At 56.4% G+C, this 21,893-nt stretch overlaps 9 protein-coding genes across 9 annotated transcripts; 6 read left to right on the forward strand and 3 right to left on the reverse strand.

Annotated features, from left to right (window-relative positions):
- Window positions 1–129: 129 nt before the first annotated feature.
- Window positions 130–3,770, forward strand: B0T15DRAFT_566675 (uncharacterized protein; the record flags this gene model as incomplete). The annotated part of the gene is made up of 12 exons (XM_062870702.1): window positions 130–876; window positions 938–1,869; window positions 1,922–2,484; window positions 2,524–2,670; window positions 2,701–2,773; window positions 2,807–2,830; window positions 2,870–2,946; window positions 3,022–3,040; window positions 3,083–3,228; window positions 3,268–3,370; window positions 3,449–3,618; window positions 3,683–3,770. Exons 1-12 carry the CDS (start codon window positions 324–326, stop codon window positions 3,768–3,770), a joined length of 2,895 nt encoding a protein of 964 aa, XP_062722842.1. The 5' UTR covers window positions 130–323.
- Window positions 3,771–4,379: 609 nt separating this feature from the next.
- B0T15DRAFT_529086 (uncharacterized protein) lies at window positions 4,380–6,437 on the reverse strand. The gene is made up of 3 exons (XM_062869081.1): window positions 5,709–6,437; window positions 4,842–5,644; window positions 4,380–4,778 (listed from the first exon to the last, which is right to left on the reverse strand). The coding sequence occupies exons 1-3, from the start codon at window positions 5,991–5,993 to the stop codon at window positions 4,640–4,642; spliced, it is 1,227 nt and encodes a 408-aa protein (XP_062722843.1). The 5' UTR covers window positions 5,994–6,437; the 3' UTR covers window positions 4,380–4,639.
- A 200-nt stretch (window positions 6,438–6,637) lies between these two features.
- On the forward strand, window positions 6,638–8,834 carry B0T15DRAFT_529087 (uncharacterized protein). The gene is made up of 4 exons (XM_062869082.1): window positions 6,638–6,670; window positions 6,733–6,989; window positions 7,052–7,489; window positions 7,580–8,834. The coding sequence occupies exons 1-4, from the start codon at window positions 6,646–6,648 to the stop codon at window positions 8,378–8,380; spliced, it is 1,521 nt and encodes a 506-aa protein (XP_062722844.1). The 5' UTR covers window positions 6,638–6,645; the 3' UTR covers window positions 8,381–8,834.
- A 731-nt stretch (window positions 8,835–9,565) lies between these two features.
- On the reverse strand, window positions 9,566–11,293 carry B0T15DRAFT_163463 (Septin-domain-containing protein). The gene is made up of 3 exons (XM_062862133.1): window positions 10,981–11,293; window positions 10,459–10,925; window positions 9,566–10,400 (listed from the first exon to the last, which is right to left on the reverse strand). The coding sequence occupies exons 1-3, from the start codon at window positions 11,198–11,200 to the stop codon at window positions 9,765–9,767; spliced, it is 1,323 nt and encodes a 440-aa protein (XP_062722845.1). The 5' UTR covers window positions 11,201–11,293; the 3' UTR covers window positions 9,566–9,764.
- Window positions 11,294–14,208: 2,915 nt separating this feature from the next.
- B0T15DRAFT_395912 (acyl transferase/acyl hydrolase/lysophospholipase) lies at window positions 14,209–16,692 on the forward strand (the record flags this gene model as incomplete). Its single annotated transcript, XM_062864802.1, has 1 exon — window positions 14,209–16,692. The coding sequence occupies one exon, from the start codon at window positions 14,209–14,211 to the stop codon at window positions 16,690–16,692; it is 2,484 nt and encodes an 827-aa protein (XP_062722846.1).
- A 175-nt stretch (window positions 16,693–16,867) lies between these two features.
- On the reverse strand, window positions 16,868–18,633 carry B0T15DRAFT_529091 (ribonuclease III domain-containing protein). Its single transcript, XM_062869083.1, has one exon. The coding sequence runs from the start codon at window positions 18,522–18,524 to the stop codon at window positions 17,259–17,261; it is 1,266 nt and encodes a 421-aa protein (XP_062722847.1). The 5' UTR covers window positions 18,525–18,633; the 3' UTR covers window positions 16,868–17,258.
- A 143-nt stretch (window positions 18,634–18,776) lies between these two features.
- Window positions 18,777–19,847, forward strand: B0T15DRAFT_163652 (uncharacterized protein). Its single transcript, XM_062862134.1, has 3 exons — window positions 18,777–18,944; window positions 19,004–19,023; window positions 19,114–19,847. The coding sequence occupies exons 1-3, from the start codon at window positions 18,942–18,944 to the stop codon at window positions 19,694–19,696; spliced, it is 606 nt and encodes a 201-aa protein (XP_062722848.1). The 5' UTR covers window positions 18,777–18,941; the 3' UTR covers window positions 19,697–19,847.
- On the forward strand, window positions 19,817–20,362 carry B0T15DRAFT_492569 (uncharacterized protein; the record flags this gene model as incomplete). Its single annotated transcript, XM_062866865.1, has 1 exon — window positions 19,817–20,362. One exon carries the CDS (start codon window positions 19,817–19,819, stop codon window positions 20,360–20,362), a length of 546 nt encoding a protein of 181 aa, XP_062722849.1.
- A 45-nt stretch (window positions 20,363–20,407) lies between these two features.
- Window positions 20,408–21,796, forward strand: B0T15DRAFT_163654 (uncharacterized protein). The gene is made up of 3 exons (XM_062862135.1): window positions 20,408–20,948; window positions 21,005–21,438; window positions 21,514–21,796. The coding sequence occupies exons 1-3, from the start codon at window positions 20,628–20,630 to the stop codon at window positions 21,650–21,652; spliced, it is 894 nt and encodes a 297-aa protein (XP_062722850.1). The 5' UTR covers window positions 20,408–20,627; the 3' UTR covers window positions 21,653–21,796.
- Window positions 21,797–21,893: the final 97 nt, after the last annotated feature.

Here is a 21,893-nt window from a genome sequence, read left to right on the forward strand (position 1 = left end):
GTATCTTACAACCTGCCTTACAAATGTGTCATCTATGTGCAGGTAAGCTACTGTACACCAGGTAAGCATAGTTACATGGTACCGTCCAGGACCACACCAGTGGCTCCACCCACTTATCTTGGCATTGAACTCGCGCCTTCATCCTAAACCTCAACAACTCGCGCCAGCGCGGCGACAAGGTCGGTTCACGATACCGTGACATGCGCTCCGCCCGCGAAAACTCATTTATGTGCCGGTCTCCAGTTTAACTGGCGAATCAGGAGCGGCATTTTGACCAGTTTGGATGAGCGGTGACCGCATTCTGAGCAGTAACAGCCGCCGATATGGAGGCGTTACTCGGCGCCAGCCCGTCGAACCCTTCGTGCGGCTCAATTGCCGACCTGCAGGGCCAACTGCGCGATCTACTAAGCAGCCGCGTAACTGAGACGCGGGCCGAACACGTCTCGGTAACCTTTGAAATCCGAGCGACAACGGTTTTCGACCTTCCGGTCACAGAGAACGAGAACGATGCGCTCGAGAACGCGTCGAACATCGATCCGCTGCTGGGTGGGGCCCGGTCCAGCGCCGCACCTGCTGTAGACGGGAACGGAGGACAGCCGAGGCGCCGAATCAATGCCATTGACGCGCTGATCAACCAGCCCGCGGACGACGCCGGCCTGCAGACAACTATCACGAGGCACATCATTGCATCTCTCGGCGAGGTCGACGGGAGCAAGTGGACAGTCCGCCAGGTCTCACGGAATGAACATGGCTGGACCTTCATCTATGTCTGCAATGATTCCTGGGAAGCATGGAATCGCCAAGCGGCAAAGACACCTGCGAAGACAGTCATTGGGGAGTGGAGCAAGGACGGCGGCCAGGACCCAGTTCACTTGGGTAGGCTTTGTCTCTAGTCCCTGGATCCTGCTGGCTTTGGATGCTGACGGCTAGTTTGAAGCTCGTCCGGCCTTCGATTGCCGAGGTTCCGTTAAGATAGCCTTTGTCAAGTCGACAAAGACCATCGATGTGAAATATGAGCATACACCGATGCATAAGACCGTTGGCCAGCTGATTGAACTTCTTGCGCCACCACCGCCGCCACCAGTTGAGCCTCTCGTCAGGACCCCGGCGAGGGGCTTAAGGCAGGTGAAGCCAGCAAAGGGCCCTGGCCAACCGAGAGAACAAAAGCCAAAGACGCCAAGATCCCAGAGGAAGCGGACGGGAGAAAATGGCGTTCCAGATGGCGAGGGTTCGCAGCCAAAGAAGAGGCGCAAGAAGCAAGATGCCACGACCTTACCCGGCGCGGGCGTCATCGTAGTTCCTCCGGAGATGCCCGGAGCTCTATCCGTAGGTGATGCCTCAGCGCGGCAACTGTATAACACCCAAGCAGAGACAGCCGAGGCTGCCCGACCAAGCGGCTCGAGCAGTTATCCCGAAGGTCTTGTGGGCGCCACTGCTCAGAACGGGTCAGCTGCCCCTGATCATGGCGAGGTCCACTCGTCCATCCTCCAACTTCCTCCAGGGGAGGCTGCAAGGCGCAGGGACGTGGCCATCAAACTGCTCAATGACAACAACATCGACCCAAAGACTCTATCATCGGAGCAATTCAACATCTTTGCGAACCAGTCTCCAGAGTTGCAACAAGACTCTTTGGCCATGCTCATTAAGTATGGGGCTGAGCGACTGCGCATAGTGCATCCCAATAGAGCTGGGTCGAGCTCTGCTCAGTCGACGCCTAACAAGCACAGCACCTCGGGTGCGGCAGGAGGGTCGCCACAGTCGGCCAAGCCGAAGAAGTCGCGAAAGTCGGACGTTGGAGCCGACGCGGCAGAAGGGACTAAATGGAAACGCATGTGTGACAACTGTCGCGCCAAGAAGTACAAGGGCAAGGTTTGTAGACGGCTTCTTGCTTCCCGGTTGTGACTAGACTGACATTGTATAGTGTGACAAAGCACGTCCGTCTTGCTCCATGTGTCTCGTCGAGGGGTTCCAGTGCGTCTACTCTGCTGCGCCGCCCAGGCGTAGTAAAGCCGTGGAAGCAGCTCCAATGGTTCCTACGCCAGCAGACACACAGCAGATGCCGAACGATGCAGCGGCGGAGGATTCAGCGTCCCCGGGCCTCCATAGTCATCCGGCAGGTCAGCCGGCTCATGAATCGGTAGACAACTCTGTAAACGACTCTTCGCAATTCCACGAGCAGTTCAGCGAGCACCATCTCCAAGAGACGGTCAATATGCCGGTTTCGGAATCAGCGCCCCATCAAATGGAGCAGCCTTCGGCCGAGTTCAACCGGACCAGTTCGATCTATGAACATTCCTCTGGCCTCAGCTTTCCTCAGGTCAGTGCGGCTACGAGCACAGAACCGCTTCAGCCCAGCCTGCCACCTGCGAACATGGAATCCATTTCGGTGGATTACATGCCGAACTCGATCTCGGAGGCTCCATTGCAAAGCTTCACACACCCCCAACCTTCGTCAACGCATCAAGCGAACCCGGGGTACGGAGAGTAAACGACTTCCGTCGCTGAACAAGGTCAACAACGAAGTTGGGGAGACCAAGCGTCAACGGCGAGACGCGGCCTTCCGGCCAGCCAAGCTTCTCAAGGAACCGGGACGGGCAGCACGCCCATGAACGCTGAAGGCAGCTGGCAAGCCATGTCTGGGGCTGCTAGCCAAGCTGAATCCGCAACCAGGTCATCACCGAGACAATCCAGGGCTAAGAGACCTGCCGCAGTCTCGCAGGCATACGATAATCAGCAGCGGCAAACCCAGACTTGGGCGAATACGAACCAATCTGTTTCCCAGGCCACCCAGCAGCCTGCACAAGAGTCGCCGCGTCAGGCTGCCGCTCAGGTCGCTCGTGCCAGATCACGGCAGAGTAACCGAGCCCAGAGCCGTACGCCAGTCAATAGCATGGCGGCGGCCGGGCAGGCCCAACCTCAAGGTGGTCAGTCTGTGGACAAGGCTAGGTATTCGTCATCCGCCGCAACCCAACAATCTGGCTCGACACAGGGCTATAACAACAACTTTGGCCAATAACAGAGTGAACATACTCAAGCTGAGGTGTCCAGCGACCACATCGCCTACCAGCCATACTCCGGTAAGCAAACACCCACCCAGCCGACGGCCTACCCATCCTTTGGTAGTTATGGTGCCCGTGTTCCGGATGCTGCATCATCTAGTACATCTACGACCGCGTCGCAGAACGTGGCGGCGTCGTACCCCTCAACTTCGGGAATTCCGTCAAGCGCGTCGCAATGGGGAGCCTCGACATCGACCTCCCAGGCCAGAAGTGCCCGCGCCTACAACGCCGCGCAGCCGGCCTCTTCCGGCAACACTTCCTACAATAGGCCGTCCAACACTTCGCAGTCGCAGCCACTGCAGGGTTTCAATGTACGGCCTCAGCAGTCGACTCAAGCTAGGAGCTCATCCAGTATTTATGGCCAACAGGGAGGACAACCACAGTAGCAGAGGCAGCAACAGCAGAGCTACGGTGGCTACCTGAACAATGTCAGCCAGCAGCAGCAGCACAGCCACAGCAACAGCAACCAGCCGAGCTGGTACGGCTTCCCGGTTGGGGCGAGCAACGCCGCATCTGGCTACAACTCGGCGACTACTGCTCCCGGCGGTAATAGTGGGCGGTAATAGTGCCTACTCGGCGGCCACCGCAACATCGCATGGGCATCCGCCGTCGCAGCATCATAGGTCCATGAATCTGCAAGGGCACACATACAGCAGCTTGAACAACGCCCAGTCGCTGCATGATCCGTATAGGACCAACCCGGCTGGGTAGACACTGCGACGGGCTCGGGACAAATCTGTTGCCGTACGCAGGGCGTTTTCGGATGGTATCCCGCTTAACCCCTTGCTACCTTTAGACGAAGTTATAAAATGGCCCCAAGTGCCCTGGGCCCGAAGCATCATGTTTCTTTTTTTGTGGCCAGCGTGGAAGCTTGGGAGGTTCTCAAAGAGGCATCGCAACATTTGCAGTACTAGACATCAAGATGGCTCCCCTTGTTCGCGAGCGGTCCGTTTCCGCGACTTCCATTCCCCACCCATCATGATGGCTAATAGCAGAGGAGGAACCACTCTACCACGTTCCCTAACTTGCCTCAACCACCTCTACCGCTTCCCACCATGCCGATGAGCAGGATTTAAGAGGGACAAGCGAAGTACATGAGCTCGGAGTTACTTTGGGCCGTCGAAGCCTCCCTGATTTGTTTCTTTGCAAGGATGGGACACAGACGGAGGACGGAGAAGGAGGACAAGATCTCGGTTACCACTGTAGTACTGTGCTGTACGTCAAGCGATGATGAGATATCACCGGGATTATATCAAGGCCGATACGAGTCGATAGTATACGGTCTAATCCATTTCTTTATACACAACATGAATGTCACCATCAGAGACATGAGAGCTGTGGTCATAAATCGAGTGCCTTGTAAAGCCGACCCTATCTACGAGAATGACAGAAACTGGAAATAGAATCCATCCGACAACGCCAGCCAGACCAGATATTCGGTAATTTACAGCTCAGTCAGACCCCCAACTGAGCATATAGGAGGCAAAATCCCCCGCTGGATCTCCCTCTTAGATCATTGGATTTCTCGAGCTTGTCTTCCTCGAACATCAAACGATTCCAAACTGGAACGCCACAAGCTTTTATTGCGCCGAAACAGCCTCTGTCTTGGTATCAACCTTCTTCGCCGCGGGTGCCGCAGCGCCGTCATCCTCGCGAGCACGCTTGCCATTGGTTTCTCCGCTCTTTGGGGCGGTGGATTGGATCGTCGGCATCTGGACACTGGCTAAGGTGTTAGTGGGATCCTGTTTGGGCGCCTGGGGCAGAGTGGGATGCGAAACGTACTCGTTGGTGTTCTTCCTCGTCTCCTCGCTCTTCTTCTCGTCACGGTCTCTGAAATTACGTCCGCCACGTCCGCCACGGCCACCCCTGCCCCGTCCGCGGCCCCAGCCGCCCTTGAAACCGTTCTTCTGGTTATTGTCCCTCGAGTCGCCGTTGCCGTTCCTGCCCTTATCGTCGCGACCCCGACCCCTGCCGCGCCCGCCGCGCCCGGCTCCGCGCTCCTTGCCCTCAAAGAAGGTAGTGCGCCTGGTGGAATTGGGTTCAATGAGCCCTTCTTTAATCTGGCGGTTCTTTTCGTCAAGATAGTCCTTCTTTTTCATAATCAGCAGCTCTTTGCCTTTGAAGGTAGGCTTAGGATCGAGCTTGACGAAGGCCTCAGCCTCTTCAGCGGTCGCGAACTCCACAAAGACGGAGCCCTTGAAGAGGTCTTCGTTGGTGCGCCGCAGCCTGACGTTATTGACGTGGCCATAGTTGGCGAAGAATGCTTCGATGTCGAACTGGGTTGACGGTTCCTCCTCGCCAAAGCCCTTGGCGTAGACAGAAGCGTTCAAACGAGCCTTCTGGGCTTCGCTGGATGACACGTATGCCTCCTTTCGCCGAACGACTTCTTGGCCTTCCTCGCCTGAGAGTTCAAGAAAGGTGCTCTCGCGCAGAGCAGCCACAACAGCGCTGTACGGCTGGAATTGGCGCATGCGCTTGAAGCTGCAGATAGTCTTAAGCGACATCGGCTTGTTCTCCACGCCTCCTGTGCTGTCCCACATGAATTTATCCGTCGGAAGGTTGCTGTCGCTGAAATAAAACTCGACCTTAAATCGGATCAGTAGAGGTTCGCAGAAAAGGTGGCTTCTTCGTTAGGCGGGGGTGCATTACCTGAGCGCGGATCTTAACTGGATCATCAGTCACGGGCTGCGTGCTTGGATCGTACTTGCGATTCTTTTTAAAGGTCTTTTGGTCAGAATGGCTTGACGTCTTCACCATGTCGTCAGCCTTGCCGACGCCGCTCTGCGCATCCGCGACAGTGTCCGTCTGGGCTTCGCCCGCTCCGTTCTCCGTCTTCGCGGCGGCATCTGTCTTCTCATCGCTGGTAGCAACAACGGGATTCGTTTCCTGGGCAGGCTGCGCCTGAGACACATCCTCCATGACAGCGTTGCTCATTTTGTTGCCGGGTGGCGATGCGCCAGACCAGGAAAAGTATTGCAAGTATTGCGAGGAGGCCGGGATAAGCAAATGGTCATCCAGCCAGTTCAACCGCAGATTGACTCGATTTGGATGAACGCAGGCGATAGAATATGTCAGTTATGTTCAGGGAAGAGCAAAGGGTTTGTGCAAGGAAAGGAAGTCGAGTGCTTGGAGGAATACCTCACAAAATTGTTTGGTGGGGTATTTAACATGGAAGGTTCAATGCGGCAATCAAGTCACCGGGATGTTTAGTGAATCAACACAACCTGGAAGGGGTCTGGTGTGACTCCATTGGAATGAGATAAGTCAATCTACGAAAATAAAACTTTCTAAGCTGCAAGGCACGGGGATAGGAAACTGAGAAAGGAAGAGATGAATATTATTAATTTTGCAGCGTTCATCTACATAGTTCAATGCCCCGCGACCATTCCCGGAAGCTGTTCCTCAATCAGTTGGCGCGCGACTTGACAGATGCGATGCGATGCGCGTTGCGAAAAAAAAAATAAGAAGGCGGGAAACCCCCCACTTTGGCTTATACGTTACCCTGAATTGGCTATTTCCTGCTCACCGCCCACGCGGCTGCGCGCAAGCGGCGCTAAAAAGGGCTCCCCACAACGGCAGAAGCCGCATGTGGGCCTTACAGCTGGTTACCGGTAATTCATCCATTGCTGTCACACCATGTGTAACGACTGAAGCGAAATACATACTACTACAGCTGCGGGTCGAGCCCGGGGCGGCTCACGTGAGCAGCCGCACCCCGGCGCGGCTTGGAAACTTTTTTGGCCGATGCCAGGTGCAGGTGGACGACGGACAGCGGCTGCCGCCAATGCAGGGCGGAGTGAATTTCTACCTAGCGACGACAACGAGGGCGCACCAATTGGGCGGCAAACAGAACATACTGCTACGCCCACAACACAGACAGTTACCATGAGGCATCGCAGGTTGCTGAGGTTCCATGGCCTGAAGCGCCCAGTGCGTCGCCTTCCCCCGTTGGACTCCTGCTCTTCCCGCTGACCTCACTTTCCCACCCACAGCGTGTCCGTCAAACGTGGAACAAGTACAACCTGTTCAACCTGCTGCGCCTACGAACGCCCCTCCTCCAGGCGAAGACCTTCTTCCAGCAAAAATGGATAGCCAAGTCCTTGACCCGTGGCTACCACGGCGAGCACATCAAGGAGCAGAAGTGGGAGCGCATGTTCAGCCGCCGCCCGCTCTCTGCCGTCAACATGGATCCCACCTATATGGCCAAGCACAATGGCAGCGAGCAAGCTTCGGGCCGGGGCTCTGGCGTTTCCAACTTGCAAATCCGCAACCGGGGTAACTTTCCGGGCATGACCCCTTACATGCAAATGGTGTTTGCGCCGATGGAACGTCGGCTTGATATCGCCATCTTCAGAGCTCTTTTCGCCAGCAGCGCGAGACAAGCGCGGCAGTTCGTCATTCACGGTGCAGTAACGGTCAACGGGAAGAAGGTACTATCGAGGCCCGAAACAAAACACATCTGCTTAACGCGGGAGGGAAGCCGCCGTCAGGACTCGCTGACATGGGTCGATCAAATCTAGATGACACATCCCGGTTACCTCCTCAACCCGGGTGACATGTTCCAAGTCGACATCGAGCGGGTTATGACAGCAACAGGACAACCAAAGAGGCCAAACCAGAGCCAGAAGGCGCTTCCAAGCAGCGAGGGCAGCGAGGAGCCCGCCGAAGACGGGGGCGGAGCCGAGGCCGAAGGGACCGCCGCCGAAGCCACGGAAGGAGCTGCGGAAGGCGTGGACGTAGAAGCCGCCAAAAAGAAGCACCTGAAGACGCTCTCGGAAATCAAAGAGCGCGCCAAGAAGATCCTGGCCGTTGGGGACAAGCGCATCCAGGCCAAGCACAAGAAAGAGCTCCGCAAGTTCCTCCGGCAAGTCAAGGCCTCCATGGACAGCACGCGGAAGCAGTCCATATCCGAGATGAGCGGCGTCGAGGAAGAGCTGAGCAGTCTCCTCTCGGATCTGTCGCTCACGCCCGCCGAGCGCAAGGCCAAGGCCGAGGCCGAGCAAGAACAAGAAGAATCCGCCAAGTCGTCCTCCGACAAGCCTCGGCTCAATGAGAAGCAGCGCGCCGTCCTCGCGGAGCTGATCGCCCGCGAGGCTGAGAACCCTCACGACCCGTCCAAGCCATACGCCACGCCCTGGAGGCCGCGCGACTGGATGTCCCCGTTTGCCTTCATCCCACGCTATCTCGAGGTGAACCAGCGCATTTGTGCCGCCGTCTACCTCCGGCACCCGGTCGCGCGCCCGGGGCGGTCCGAGGTGCCCTCGCCGTTCTCGCCCACCCTTTCCCAGCTGGCGTTTAACTGGTACTTGCGGAGGAGTTAAGGCGTTGGCTAGGTGGTATGGCGTAGTAGTCGGGGCTGTCGCCATGTAGAAGATGCCATGGCTGGGAAGGAGGACTTGATGTTGGCCCATGGAGGAGAGACATACTCGTCTCGAAGACTTAACGAAATGTATAGAGGACATGTATGAATGTGTATACCGTGATGCAAGCTGCTTGCTCGCTAGATTCGGGTGGCACGGCAGGTTAGGCATGCATGTATACTACTTGTAGATGGGGGTTCTTGTACATTATGGTGTCATTTTTCTTCATTCGATTGAGGGAACATCCCGGCTTGATCTGACTCCATGGGTCAACGTATCGTTGCGCCTCCTTAAGATAGTGATACGAATATGAAGTTGGGAAACTAGATCTACTACATTTGAACCTTCTTGTGATCACGAATATGTTCACTACAGTCACTGGTCGTGCAAGTTGCAACTCACCGACTGATAGAGAGCAGAGTCTACGAGACCTTTTAATTCAGACACTAAGCTAAGCAATAACAGGGCAGAAGAAATAGGGCTAGGGTAGGCGAGTGAGAAAAAGGGTAGGAAAAGGTAGAACATGAAAAACGCGTGGCGATAGCCATGTGTTTGTGTGTGCGTGTGTGTGAAAAGCCAACAGCGGTTTGCCGGTGATCGCAGGGTTGGGATATGCGGAACAGAAGCCGAGCCGGGGTATAAATAGGGGACGCATAAACCCTCATCCAAGCAATCCTGCCCTTGTCCTGCTCCCATGTAGTCACATTCCTTCCCATGACGTTCCATCTTTCAGTTCCCGTAATGTTGAAGCAACCGGATGGTTCTATCCGGTTGGATGGGTCGGTGTTGAGCGGGCGAGGTTGTCCGGTGACGCTGGCCCGTTGTCGTGGATCGGCAGTATGGCCAGGGGTATGTCGTGAACTCGGGTCGAGTCTGGCTCGCTTGACATCTCTCGCCATCCATAGAATCCGATCCTCGCTGTCCGACCCAAGACTATCCCTCCTCATTTCCCACCCATACGGAGAACGATGGTAATTTTGAGCAGCACACGGTCCTGGTGCCGATGGTTCCCAATCCTCAAGGTGGCTAATCAGATCGTGCAATTTTCAAGAAGGACCAACCAGGACGTCGCTCAAAACGATGGAAGTCCTGGTTCCCGAAAGTCCGTCTATGCCATGTTGCCGGCAGCAAAGCACCTCCCCAGCGTCCGGAGAACGGCACCTCAGAGGGTACGGCCGCCTTCGGGATGACCGTTCCCACGATATTAGGGTTTGCGATTATAGAAGAGAGTGTAACGACGTAAAACAAACAGGCAAAAGAAAAGGCGCGACGAGCTGGTATTGTTGGGCATCATGATACTGAGACAAGTCGTAGAAACAAGAGAGAAGACAGAGCCGCGGAAAAATTATCGGAGAGAGAACCCCTTCCTCTTGGGTTCCTTCTCGAGAGGTCGTCCGCTCTCGATTCTGGACTTCTTCTCCTCGAGCTCGAGTCGTTGCCGCTCCAGCTGCTCCTTCATCTCGCGGTGGCGGGCATAGAGCTCCTCTTCACTCTGCTTCAGCTTGGATTCCTTCTCGGCCACCTTCTGTTGGAAGACCATCTTCATCTCGGCCTCCATCTTGGCGAGCTTCTGTTCGTGGAGAGCACGCTCTTCCTCCTGCTTCACGGCAGGGTTGACCTCCTTGAAGACGCTGGGGTCTTGCGACACGCCCATAGCGATCAGCTTGTCGGTCCGGTAGTTCTCGTAGAGGACGTTGTTGGTATGCTCCTTGAGCTCCTCCATGTGGGTGCGAATGAGCATCTGGCGCAGCTTGACAAAGTCGCAGTGCTCTTCGTTGTCTACCTCGATGACGCCCCACGGATAGCTACGGCCGCGAACCTTGCGCCCGTCGGCGTTGGTGACTTCGTCGTTGGAACCAACAACGGCGAAGGGCACCTTGGACATAATCTCGTTGTTCTCCGCGATTGTCTCCTCGTCATCAAGCTCGTAACGAGGGCCCTCAAAGATCTGGACCTTATGGTACTTGATATCGGCGAGGATCTAAAACAGGCCGTCAGCACTACCTCAAAGAAGTGACAGCTCAAACGGCAAGGCTTACTCTTGCTTTGAAGGCAGCAACCTCCTCATCGGTGAGGGTGTCAGCCTTGGCAATGACCGGAATCAAGTTGACCTTAGTATGGAGGCGCTTCATAACCTCGATGTCCAGCGGCTTCAGAGAGTGGCCGGTCGGCTGGATGAAGAACACACAGGCGTGAATGCGGTTGTCAACGATGTTCATGCGGTTGACCTTGTTCTCGGCATCGAGATAAGCGTCAAACCGCTGCTCAATGTTGTCGACAATCGGCCGCCAAGACTCATCGTTGTTGACGAAGTCGCCGAAGCCTGGAGTGTCCACTACCGTCAGACGAAGACGTACGCCCGCTTCCTCGATATCTGCGCTGATAGACTGGATTGTAACCGTCTTGGGGATGATGTCAAGGCTGGGGCCCTTGCGCTCCTTCGGCGGGTACAGGGAAGTATTGAAGAGGGTGTTGACGAGAGTCGACTTTCCGAGACCAGATTCACCTGTGAGACGCGTGTCAGAGGGGTATGGCGATTCTCTCGAGCACTGTTCACTCACCGACGACCATGACGTTGAAGTTGAAGCCCTTCCGAACGCTCTTGCGGTGCCATTGGTTGGGCAGGTTGGCGAAACCAACATATCCAGTCAACTTCCTGCGGACAATGTGCGTGTTGTCACTCGTGGCTGGAGGAGCTGCCGCCATAGAGTCAGATGGAGTTCGCTGAGAAACATCCAATCCAGACGACGGAGACTGGACACGAGGGACCGGGACCGTCATGGCAGGGAGTGGGGAAATGTTAGGAATACCGTTTGCAGCTGTGAGAAGAACACGCGTTAGCAAAACTCCGTGTTAGGAAAAGTCTTCGGCTAGCAATGCTGGGAGATCCTGTGTCGGAACTGCGCGGAGCCTAACTGCTATGGGGTGTCGTTAACGCGGGCTTCTCATCCGCGTAACGGTTGGGATCATGAGGATAGAGCGCTCCGTAAGAGAGCTGCCTGGTTTGTGGGAGCCTCGGAGCATCCTCGACACTGCGCATGCTCCGATGGTAGCGAATCGTCGTGTCAGGATAATGTTTGGCAATGGACACAGGCAGGCTGCTGGTCCGGGCTCCTGGGACAGGCGGGCGCGTTCCTGTGTCCCGAGAAGCAGCGCGGCGGCGGGGAGGGACATCCAGGCACAGCGGACTCTTCTCAAACTGCATGCTCTTTGGGCGAACTCTGGCCGTGGCATGTTGGACCATCGTAGCGAAATGCATCTTGGCAGAGGTTTGCGAACCGTATCTGCTGCGTACCAGGATTCTCGTCTGAAAACGGCGGTCCCAAAGAGATGGCAGATGACATATACCGGGTGCTACAAGTGACTTCGAGAGGACAAGCAGCGTTGGATATGAAGAGTCCCGGGTGAGGCCAGGTGAGGGACAAGACAAGTGTCGAACACGCTCGATCGAAAGGAGCGACCCGGTTGGCTTCTCATGATGGTGTTTGTTCCTGCAGTTGCTCTCCAGACACAGGAAACTCCAGCGTAACAGAAAGCAAGTGCTTACCCATTGTGATAGGTGCCGTAGCGAGCGATCAGCGGAAATTTCGAGAAACGGAACGAGGGGAAGGCGCAAGGTCTGTGAATGTGAGAAGAGCGTTAGTCAAGCTCGTGTGCGTCTGCAACCAGGCGGAGCCAGACAGCCCAACGAAGGAAGGCACGTTGCTGCGCCGGGAGCCGGGCACGAGCTATGGGTCTCGGGAATCAAGGATGCAACAGCCGCCGAACGTCCAGGGCCAGGCAGCAAAACAAACAAAAGCTCCTCAAGTTCCGCCAACTAGAAGGATACAAGACTTGTGGTGACGGGTGGTCGCGGAGGATGACCTAGACTTGGGCATTATCACCTACCAGGTCAGGAAGTCGGTTGAACCTCAATGTAGTCGCGTAAGTCTGCGCTACACTTGGAAGGCTTTGGAAGGGTCCAAGGACAACGATGAATGACTCTGAACGGTAACACTGGCCCGCGTAGAAATACGGCAAAGAAAGAGTGTTGAGAAGTACCAAATGTCGAAGAGAGGCTGAGAAGCGTGTAAAGGTGTCGCGTTCAGTCGAAAGGGAAAAATTTAGGGTCGGGTGCGCCAGCCCAGGGAGATTAGCTCTCTGGTTGCTTCGAGCAAAAGGGGTTGCGCTGCTGGGGACGCAAAGCACTGCGGGACGGGAGTCCCAGCGCAGGGGCCTGCTAACGTGTAGATTAACGACAGGGATCCGGGCCACCGAGGCTTATGATTCGCTGGAAAATGCCAATGGGCTTGAGGTCCCCCAGACCAAGGAGATCCAGGCGTGCCAGGATCGCGGCGTGAGGATGCAAATGGATGGCAGTGGCCCTTATTATTAGTGTATGGCTTGGATGCCTTTGGCCTTAACCCAATCGTCCAGTGTGCGGCAGGTTGGGCTGGTTAGATTCCTGCTGGGCCAATTGCACGGTTCGCACACGTTACGAGCAAAACTAGATGGCAACATTGACTGGATACGAGCACCACGTCCACATTCATCATCCCACTTTCATGCACCAACTAAAAAAGTACCTAAGGTATGCACTCCCCCCGCCTTCCAAGTTCCACGACGGAGGTTGTCATACACTCACGACTTCACGCAGTGAAGCCGCCATCCAGAGTGCTGGGCCACGCATGGTGCATTGGTCACGATAGTTATGGCTGTTGTCGCCATTGCAGCTGTTCAAGGCCGTATATAGCCAACAGCTTCGTTCGGGAGAAGATGTCATATGTCTTCAAGGCGGGTGACTACTTAGATCTGTGTGATGGAGGATATACCTAGCTAACGTCTCATACGCCTGTGTCTCGCTCCCGCCGTTGTGTCTCTCTAGCCCAAATCCCCATTGGAGACGATGTTTCAAGTCAGCTAAGTTGCTTTCGTCAACAGTGAAGACAAGACTTCAAGTATTGCCAGCTTGCAAGACTGGCCAGTGCTCATAAGTTCAAGGGTTGTGTGTCCGAATCAGGGGCAAATCCAGCCGATCGAAATTCAACTGTAGTCCTCACTTCCCTACACATATCCATCCGTACTTCAAGTTTCCATGTATGCAGTATCCGTGAAGCACAGTCATACCAGCTGCGGTGGAATAATCTTTGCTTAATAAGTGTCACCCTCCGCATTCCGCCTTGCGAACTTGAACCGAGTCGGTAGGGATCGATGCTCCAGGCTGCATACCATCCCTCGTGTGCTACGGGTTCCTTGGCCTCGGTTGATCCTCAAGGGACCGAGCCCTGGCTGCGTCCTCCCGGTCGGCTCGCAGCGCGACATGCGCATCCAAGAGCTGCAGTGGAGTTTGTCCGGGGAGCAGTGGGTTAGAGCTCAGAGAGGACGGGAACCTCCATTCATCAATGAAGAAGCATCATGCCCACTGTCGAGTGAGAATCGTCAGGGGCAGAATTTGTGGAATCGACGAACGGCAGATCATCGGCAAAAAAGAGATGATGCCACGGATGCCCAGACAACCCTGTCAAAGTTCCAGAAACTCTGACCTTGTCAACCCCTGCTTTCGATGATGTAACATGCGATGTCCTCCGTCCTGCTCAGCGACTCTCGAAATCTTGCGCTTGTTTCCCCAAAACCAACGCCCATTGAATACTGAATACCTGTTCACTGGTACGCCGCGCTCGGGGAAGAACTCTACTGGTTGCTGCAGCATTGGCGGTCGCCGATGTGTCGGCGATGAGGAAAGGCGCAGTTTACCGCACGATTGCGAGGACCATCATAATGCAGCCATTACACGATCAGCTGTAATCACAATGGGACTGTACCCGAGGAACATCATGCAACTCAACCGCCTGAGTCTGTCGATCCAAGCCGGGAGATATGGCAGCTTTACCATGCAGAGGACCAGGCCAGTGATTGCAGCCAATGGCTTGAGGCTCCCGCTCCGCCATCAGGACGCCCGGCGCTGCCTGTTCCTGTCACGCTCACAACCCAGGTCGAAGGTGCACCTCTCCAGGCTGATATCGGTGACCGTCACCAGTGTTCTACTTGCGTTTTGGCTATACCCGACTGATGCATTACAGCATACCGACTCCAGGCCGAAGGACGCCTTCAGTTCTCCGGATCGCGCCGCTGACCCAGACGTGGACCAAAGCGCGTGGGGAAAGTTCAGCCAGAGGTTTGAGGGGATTTCCTTTCTTCCATCGACAGATGGCCTCTCCGAGAGGGTTGTTGGCTTGATCATGCCGGAGTGGGTCAAACTTGTCCCCGGCTACGTCAGAAAGCTGCAGCGAGAGATGAACATGGCGCCGGGTTCATTGGCCGCCGAGATCTGGCAGGAGGCTCAAGATCCATTTACCCATCCTGAGATTCAATGGTCGGCAAAGGTTCGTGTGTCGGACGAGCTATGCGACGAGGAAAAGACGTTCTTGGAGCGGAGAAAGAAGATGATCGTCCCTGCGCTAGCGCGGTACTTGGGGGTTAGAGAGGAGGATATCCATCCAGATGACGTTCCCACCATCGCCATGTGCGGTTCCGGAGGCGGCCTAAGAGCCTTGGTCGCGGGGATGGGATCCTTTCTCGCCACTGCTGAAGATGGTCTCTTCGACTGTGCAACTTACGTCTCAGGGGTCAGTGGATCCTGCTGGCTTCAGTCCCTGTTTTACTCCTCGGTCACAGGAGCGAACTTCCAACACGGCATCGACCACCTCAAGGCGCGCCTGGGAACACACATTGCCTACCCGCCGGTGGCATTCACTTCCTTGACAACGTCACCTACGAATAAGTATCTACTGAGCGGTATGGTGGAAAAGCTCAAAGGCGATCCTGGCGCACAGTTTGGCATCGTCGACGTCTACGGCATGCTCTTGGCGGCGAGACTGCTGATCCCTAAGGGGGAACTAGGTGTCAATGAGAAGGACTTTAAGCTGTCGAACCAGCGGGAATACGTCAAGTACGGGCACAATCCGCTGCCTATTTACACCGCTGTGAGACATGAAATACCAGAGCTGGACTCGCCCGACTACGGCGGTCCGGGCTCCCTCTCGGAAGAGGCCAAGGACAGGGCCAGAAGAGAAGCATGGTTCCAGTGGTTTGAAATCACGCCGTACGAGTTTTTCTGTGAGGAATTCGGGGCCGGCATTCCCACCTGGGCCATGGGCCGCAAGTTCAAGAACGGCTCCGACTTGCCTTCAGCGTCCGGCTCCCGGCTCCCTGAGCTCCGCATGCCCTTGCTTCTGGGCATTTTTGGCAGCGCCTTTTGTGCTACGCTGAGCCATTATTACCGCGAGATCAGACCGCTCATCAAAAGTCTCAATGGCCTCTCGCCGATCGATGAACTGATCTGGGGCCATTACAACAAGGACTTCAGCAAGGTCCATCCTATCGAGCCGGCCAGCATCCCGAACTTTGTACACGGCATGTACGGCCAGCTCCCTGGATCGGTCCCCCAAGCCGTCTACGATAACGAGTACATTCAGCTCATGGACGCGGGCATGTCGAACAATCTTCCCATCTATCCGCTGCTCCGCCCGGGGCGCAACGTCGACATCCTCGTAGCCTTTGATGCCTCAGCCGACATCAAGACGGACAACTGGCTCTCAGTCGCCGAGGGTTATGCTCGCCAGCGAGGTATCAAAGGCTGGCCGGTGGGAATCGGCTGGCCGAAGCCCACCGAATCGCCCTCGCAGGCAGCCACCGAGCTGGAGCAGGCGCAAGCCCACACGGAGCCCGAGATAGAAAGCAAAATAACCAAAGCCAAATCCGACCAAGCAGCCCACCACGCCCGCCCTCAGAACAAGCCCACCGGCCCACTCGAGCTGGGCGACAAACCCGTCAAGCCGGAATCCCAACGCCAGACCGAAGCAGCCGCCGAGCTAGGCTACTGCACCGTCTGGGTCGGCACGACGCAGGAACGCTCTTCGGACCACCCTCCGCCGCCGCCGATCGACGACATGAGCACGTGGCGGCTGTCGGAACCCGACGCGGGCATCACGGTCGTGTACCTGCCGTTCCTGGCCAACGAGAAGGCCGCCCCCGGCGTTGACGTGGCGATCAGCGACTACATGAGCACGTGGAACTTTGTGTACACGCCTGAGCAGATCGACCAAGTGATCGCCCTGGCGCGGGCGAACTACGGCGAGGGGAGGCAGCAGATCCGTGCTACGGTTCGGGCGGTGTATGAGAGGAAGAAGAAGATCAGGTTGGAGCGGGAGAAGAAGGAAGAGGAAGCCGAGTTTAGGCGGATGGTCAGAAGGGGCGTCGTGGGAAGCTTGGGAGAGGGTGATCACTTCAGTTAAGGTATTCACTTAGACAGGGTCCCGAGGGCGTTGTGATGTGTTAGTGCTGGTTTGATACCCTTCGTGGAGATAAACAGGTCATGGTAGGCAGCGAAAAGGCCGGATGGGATGTAGACAGGAGAGGAACAAATCATGTAGAATCCGTAGTTCCAGATCCCTGTCTATGAGTACCAGGTACCTATTCAACGTTGTAGATTTTGTTTCCCTACATGCAGCCTTGGCCCTGGCAAAATACCCGGTAAATAATATACATACACTACACGCACACGACCGAGTTAACCCCCTGCCCGCTCGGCCCATCTCTTCCCAATGACCACCGGCCAGGGACCCGCGCCTCGCTTGCCGTGGGCGATTGATGCTGCCATGTGCTAAAAATGTACAGTACATATCTCGCTTCGTATGTCGAGTATCACGCAAGTGGAATGGTTCCGTCCTTCCTCAAGTGGCGCCAGATATGTATGGCGTCCACGACTCTCAGCTCTCGATTACCTCTCCCGGCCGCTCCTTGAGCCTCGCGTGGAGCCAAGCAATCGAACAATCAATATGCCCCGCAATGCCGGCCTACTTTACCGCCCGATAATCTCACCAATATCGATATACGCAGGGTCCCACGGCTGGGCATCCTCGGACAACATGTCGCTCGGCACGCGGACGTGCTCGCCGGGACTGTACAGATACCAGCTCTTGAGGGCGTTCATGGCGGCCTTGGCGCGTGCGTGCTCGAGACTCGCTGCCGCCGCCTCGCCGAGCTTGTCCTTGCCCGAGAAGATGCCGACGACAAACACGGGCGTGCGCGACATCCGGCCCGTCTCCGACAGCAGGCGCGCCACGGGCGGCTCAAAGTCCTCGCGCGCGCAGAGCAGCGACAGCTCCCGCGTCGGCTTCTTGAAGAAGAAGAGCCGGGACAGGTCCAGCGTGCGCGACAGAATGTGCGCCTTGATGAAGGCCTTGGCGGCCTCGCGGCCCGTGTGGGCGTATATGGCGCCGACGACGGCGCGCGCGCACGTGGCGTAGGCCGCCTCGGCTAGCGTGCGCGTGTACTCGTTGCCGTACTCGGTGTCGGCGCGCGCCCGCATCTGGTCCTTCTCCTCCTCGGACTGCACGATCTCGCCGAAGTCGTCGTCGAACACCACGCGGCTGCTGATGCCGTGCCGCCACTGGTGCTTCCGCAGGCCGTCGTACTCGGCCCGCTTGTACCCGAACACTGTGACCGCCTCGCCCGGCTTATGCATGGAGAACTGCAGCAGGCCCGGGTCGACCTCGCCGCCCGGCGCGGCCGCATGCTCGACACCCCACGATCGTGCTACGTGATGCAGAGCGGTTGGGCCGGCGTAGCCCTTCATGGCGGCGTACAGGACTTCCATGGGCAGGCGCGGGTACCGGCACATGAGCCACTCGCCGACATGGTAGTTGATGAGGGTGTGGCCGACAAAGGCGAGGTTTGTGTTGTTGTACTGCGGGTTGTCGTCGGCGGAGGCGTCGACCAGCGCCCGGCCGAGTGTTTGGAGGGGCACCTTTTCTGGGAGGGATAGACGGGCGTGCAGGGCAGCCAGTTTGGCGGACTGCAGTGCCCGTTCGGGCGGCGGGGACGGTAGGCTTGTCGCTCGGGGAGGGAGTTGCTCGAGGGGCGGGAAGCGGCTGTGATCTGTCCCGTCGTAATAATCGTCCTCTTGTGGTATTTGTGGCGAGGCGGCCGTTGACTGGTTCCGCACGGTCATGCATCTACACATCGCCGGTGACCGCAGAGCGGCCCGGGGAGTCGAAGCCGAAGATGCTCCCGGCCGAGCGACGAGCAACTGGCCGGTCCATCGGTCGAGCCGTAACCTCTTCATGGGTGGATATCTGGGGGGGTATGGGCGAGTTGGGAGGAGTGTCCGGGGCGGCTCGCAGTCTTCTGGTCGTGGTCGCGTGCAGTCCAGCGCTTTCTTTCCTCCAAGGTCGCCTGTCAAACACCGAGATGGAAAAAGTTCTCCAACGTCCAGCTCCGGCCAATTGGCGGACGGGGGGCCCGCGCCGAACGGATCTTGGCGTAACTAAGTAGCCCCACCATATTCTGATCGCAAACCGTAAATTACAGCCTTACACACGGGACTGTCACGACTGTGACGGATTGAACCAATCCCTCATCAAGATCTCCTGGCATGCAGTGAATTGAATTGAACTGAACCTCGTAGCAACCGCGGCGACCTTTTGAGCTTCGGTAGCCTTTTTTAATTCCAACCCACGTCTCCAAAGGCAGCCAGATCAAGATGGTATGAAATCCTTTGCGCAATTGACCTAGATATCCACTGACGCAGACGGTAAACTGTAGGGCGGCGGTCGCAAGATTCCGTGAGTTTCCAAGATTCGAAGCGAACAAAGACACGACGTCGTCGCAGTGCTCCGCGACTTGGCCGAAAGCTAACCTGCGTCGATACACAGCTATCCCAAGCACGTCTGGTCGCCGGCTGGTGGTTGGTATGCGCAGCCGGCCAATTGGAAGGCCAACACCGCCGTGTTCGGCCTTGCTATCTTCGGCATCACGGCTCTGGTGTGGAAGTTGAGCGCCGATAGGGAATACAGACATCACATGCCGGAGCCGGACCGCTTCTACCCAAGCAGGAAGTACGTTATCACTGTGTCTTGTGTGTTGGGGGATGACTCGGCTGACGAAGCGTCTGCACTAGTTGGAGCAAACAGGTCATCGAGTACGAGAGGAAGCAGAAGGAGGCCCAGCAAGCGGAGTCTTCATAATGTCGCATCCCTCAGCTCGTGGGGTTCCCTCTGTCTAGTACTGTACATGAAATCTAGAAGCTATTCTGATGCTCCATTTCGGTCCAGCTCCTGGTGGAAGCATGGCGAACAAAGAGTCCTCTCAAGGATGAGTGGTCATTTGCCGGCTTGTCTCTGCCTAGCGGTCTTTGTCTGTGCTTTGACAAGACAATTGCGTTGTTCCCCCATCCTCCACAGCAACGCAGGTTGCGTCAGGAAGACCATGAACCCATTTATTTCACCCTTTGCCTAGCTCGAATGGAGGTGAAGCTCTCCTCCTTTCCATCCTCATCTGCGCGGGCCCAAGGCATCCTAGACAGAGGCAATATATACAGGTAATTGTCCGTTCCAAATCAAGGCCAAGTCTTGCACCATGGCTAACACAACCGAGATGGGCTGTTACGTACCGGACCCGAAACGCAGCTTCGTCTTCTCTCCAATAGCCCTCTTCTGTGCTATCTGCACTGAATCCAAGCTCGCCTTTCCGTCCAGCGACAAATACATCGGAGACAGCACCCCAAGCCTTCTGCCGTGCGGCCACGTCTTCGGCGAGCAATGCCTCCAGCTTTGGCTCCAAGACCACGACACCTGCCCGGTGTGCCGGTACAAACTACAATACGAACTCTGTGCGCACCCTATTCTGCCTTGTCGGCTGACCTACTACGATATCATGTTCGTGCCTCGAACGATTCCCGATGGCGGCACGGTCGGGACCCAGTGCGCTCCATGCAAGCGGGAGACTGATCGAAGGGTTGCCGCCGAGCTGTGGTTCCCGTTGGCGGAGAGGTATTACCAGCATAAGCTGGCTTGTGAACGGAGAGGCATTTCGCCGGCAGATAACTACCTTGTGGTGAGGGCAAAGGCGGCCTTGGAGAAAATGATGGCGAAGCTCGCGCCCCCGGACGATCAGCAGTGGTGAATCTGGCGCGTAGGTTGCGATCTAAGACAGCAACAATGTAGTAAGTTTGGTATCGGAACAAAGATGAGAGAGCTTAGCTGGCGGCTTACATTCGCCAAACCTAATCTCCTGTTCTCCCTGTGGTGGTTAGGGCAAGCTGAAAAGAATAAGGAAGAGAATGAATAGGATTCAATCACTACTAGTAAACCGGCGGCTACTGGCCCGGTTCCCTAAGACCCGTGCCCATGTATGTTGAGTGGAATGTGAAGGTCGAAAGCGCCGGAATATGGTGAACATGACAAATGTGTGGTACAGACATGGATCAGATCAAACTCCAGTCTTCCGACTGGACGTCCTGACGTTGTTGTCCCGGCTCTCGGAGCTCGTTCCGACACCGAAGTTGCCAAGCCGGAGGCGGCGTAGGCTGCACTTCACCTTCGCTTTCACTGCTTTGATGCATGAAAAACAATTTTTGACCACAACTAAGAGGAAGCCTAATGTGTGGTTTGTCGTGAATGGTCGAAGTAATCTAGCTTGCATTTCGAAGTCGGGCTCTCGTCAATTACTACTAGTAGTAGCCATCATTTCTTCGATGCCTTCATCGGCTGTGCGTCTTGCACTCTCAGTCGTATCCCATTTCAGCCATGGCTGATCGTCCGGCAGGAGCAGAATATCCGCCAGCGGGTCCGAGACAACCAGAGACGCTCGCGCGCCAGGAGAAAGGAGTATCTGCAGGAGCTTGAGCAACGGGTGAGACGAGCAGAACTCCAGGGCGTCCAAGCCTCGGTCGAAGTCCAGGCTGCCGCTCGCCAGGTCGCAGAAGAGAACAGAAAGCTCCGCGTCCTATTGAGGCATCACGGAATTAGCGAGAGCAGCATAGAAACGTACCTGGCTTCGGGTGTAGTCACACCACCCAGTGCGAGCAGCGTTGGGACGCCAGCGCTCGCCGGGAGGAGCTCGATCCCCAGTACCGTCCAGAGACTTGAGCACGTCCTCGGACCCCGGAAGCCCTCTACTTCCGGCTCGAATTGCACGTCATCAAGTGCAAGCCCGTCAGGGGACGATGAGAACCATAACTGCTCAATGGCCGCTGACCTGTAAGCGACGTAGTCCCCCCGAGACGGAAATTGGAACGCAACTCAACTGACTGCTCACCTCTCGACGACGCAAAGCATATCGAGCATGACAGGCGCCAACCCGCACGAGGTGCGAACGTCGCTGGGCTGCGCGCCCGGCACGGATTGCCATGTTGACAACACCAAGATCAGCGACGCCATCGAGCAGCTGACCGAGGCCGCCGTGATGACATAACAAGGCGGATAGCGCTCTCGCTTGGCAAGCCATTTTAAGGGCGGTCACCCTGCTTGAATGCCCCAAATTCGCGGTTGGACAGCATAGGACTAGTCGTCTGTGCCTACGGGCCAGCGCCAGTCTTGACTCCCTTGGCCGAAACGCACCAGCATAGGGCACCTTCAGAAGCCCCGACACCGGAATGATCACCTTTGTCTTTCCTTAACGGAAGCGCCGCAAACACCTTGAGCGTCCCACACCG

The sequence above is a fragment of the Chaetomium strumarium genome, assembly GCF_033439665.1.
Source record: "Chaetomium strumarium strain CBS 333.67 chromosome Unknown B0T15scaffold_3, whole genome shotgun sequence".
Lineage (NCBI taxonomy): Eukaryota > Fungi > Ascomycota > Sordariomycetes > Sordariales > Chaetomiaceae > Chaetomium > Chaetomium strumarium.

Excerpts from the sequence above, each read along its gene's own strand:
- B0T15DRAFT_529091 (XM_062869083.1), bottom strand. The coding sequence starts at position 18,524 with ATGAAGAGGTTACGGCTCGACCGATGGACCGGCCAGTTGCTCGTCGCT.
- B0T15DRAFT_163463 (XM_062862133.1), bottom strand. The coding sequence starts at position 11,200 with ATGACGGTCCCGGTCCCTCGTGTCCAGTCTCCGTCGTCTGGATTGGAT. Across the intron at positions 10,926-10,980 it reads CTTCAACGTCATGGTCGTCG|GTGAATCTGGTCTCGGAAAG; the intron begins GTGAGTGAACAG and ends CGCGTCTCACAG. Across the intron at positions 10,401-10,458 it reads TTGCTGCCTTCAAAGCAAGA|ATCCTCGCCGATATCAAGTA; the intron begins GTAAGCCTTGCC and ends GGCCTGTTTTAG.
- B0T15DRAFT_529087 (XM_062869082.1), top strand. The coding sequence starts at position 6,646 with ATGTGGGCCTTACAGCTGGTTACCG. Across the intron at positions 6,671-6,732 it reads GGCCTTACAGCTGGTTACCG|CTGCGGGTCGAGCCCGGGGC; the intron begins GTAATTCATCCA and ends ATACTACTACAG. Across the intron at positions 6,990-7,051 it reads TCCATGGCCTGAAGCGCCCA|CGTGTCCGTCAAACGTGGAA; the intron begins GTGCGTCGCCTT and ends TCCCACCCACAG.
- B0T15DRAFT_163654 (XM_062862135.1), top strand. The coding sequence starts at position 20,628 with ATGGTGAACATGACAAATGTGTGGTACAGACATGGATCAGATCAAACT. Across the intron at positions 20,949-21,004 it reads CTTCGATGCCTTCATCGGCT|GAGCAGAATATCCGCCAGCG; the intron begins GTGCGTCTTGCA and ends ATCGTCCGGCAG. Across the intron at positions 21,439-21,513 it reads TGCTCAATGGCCGCTGACCT|CATATCGAGCATGACAGGCG; the intron begins GTAAGCGACGTA and ends GACGACGCAAAG.
- B0T15DRAFT_529086 (XM_062869081.1), bottom strand. The coding sequence starts at position 5,993 with ATGAGCAACGCTGTCATGGAGGATGTGTCTCAGGCGCAGCCTGCCCAG. Across the intron at positions 5,645-5,708 it reads CAGTTAAGATCCGCGCTCAG|GTCGAGTTTTATTTCAGCGA; the intron begins GTAATGCACCCC and ends ATCCGATTTAAG. Across the intron at positions 4,779-4,841 it reads ACGAGGAAGAACACCAACGA|TGTCCAGATGCCGACGATCC; the intron begins GTACGTTTCGCA and ends CACCTTAGCCAG.
- B0T15DRAFT_163652 (XM_062862134.1), top strand. Across the intron at positions 19,024-19,113 it reads GGCGGCGGTCGCAAGATTCC|CTATCCCAAGCACGTCTGGT; the intron begins GTGAGTTTCCAA and ends GTCGATACACAG.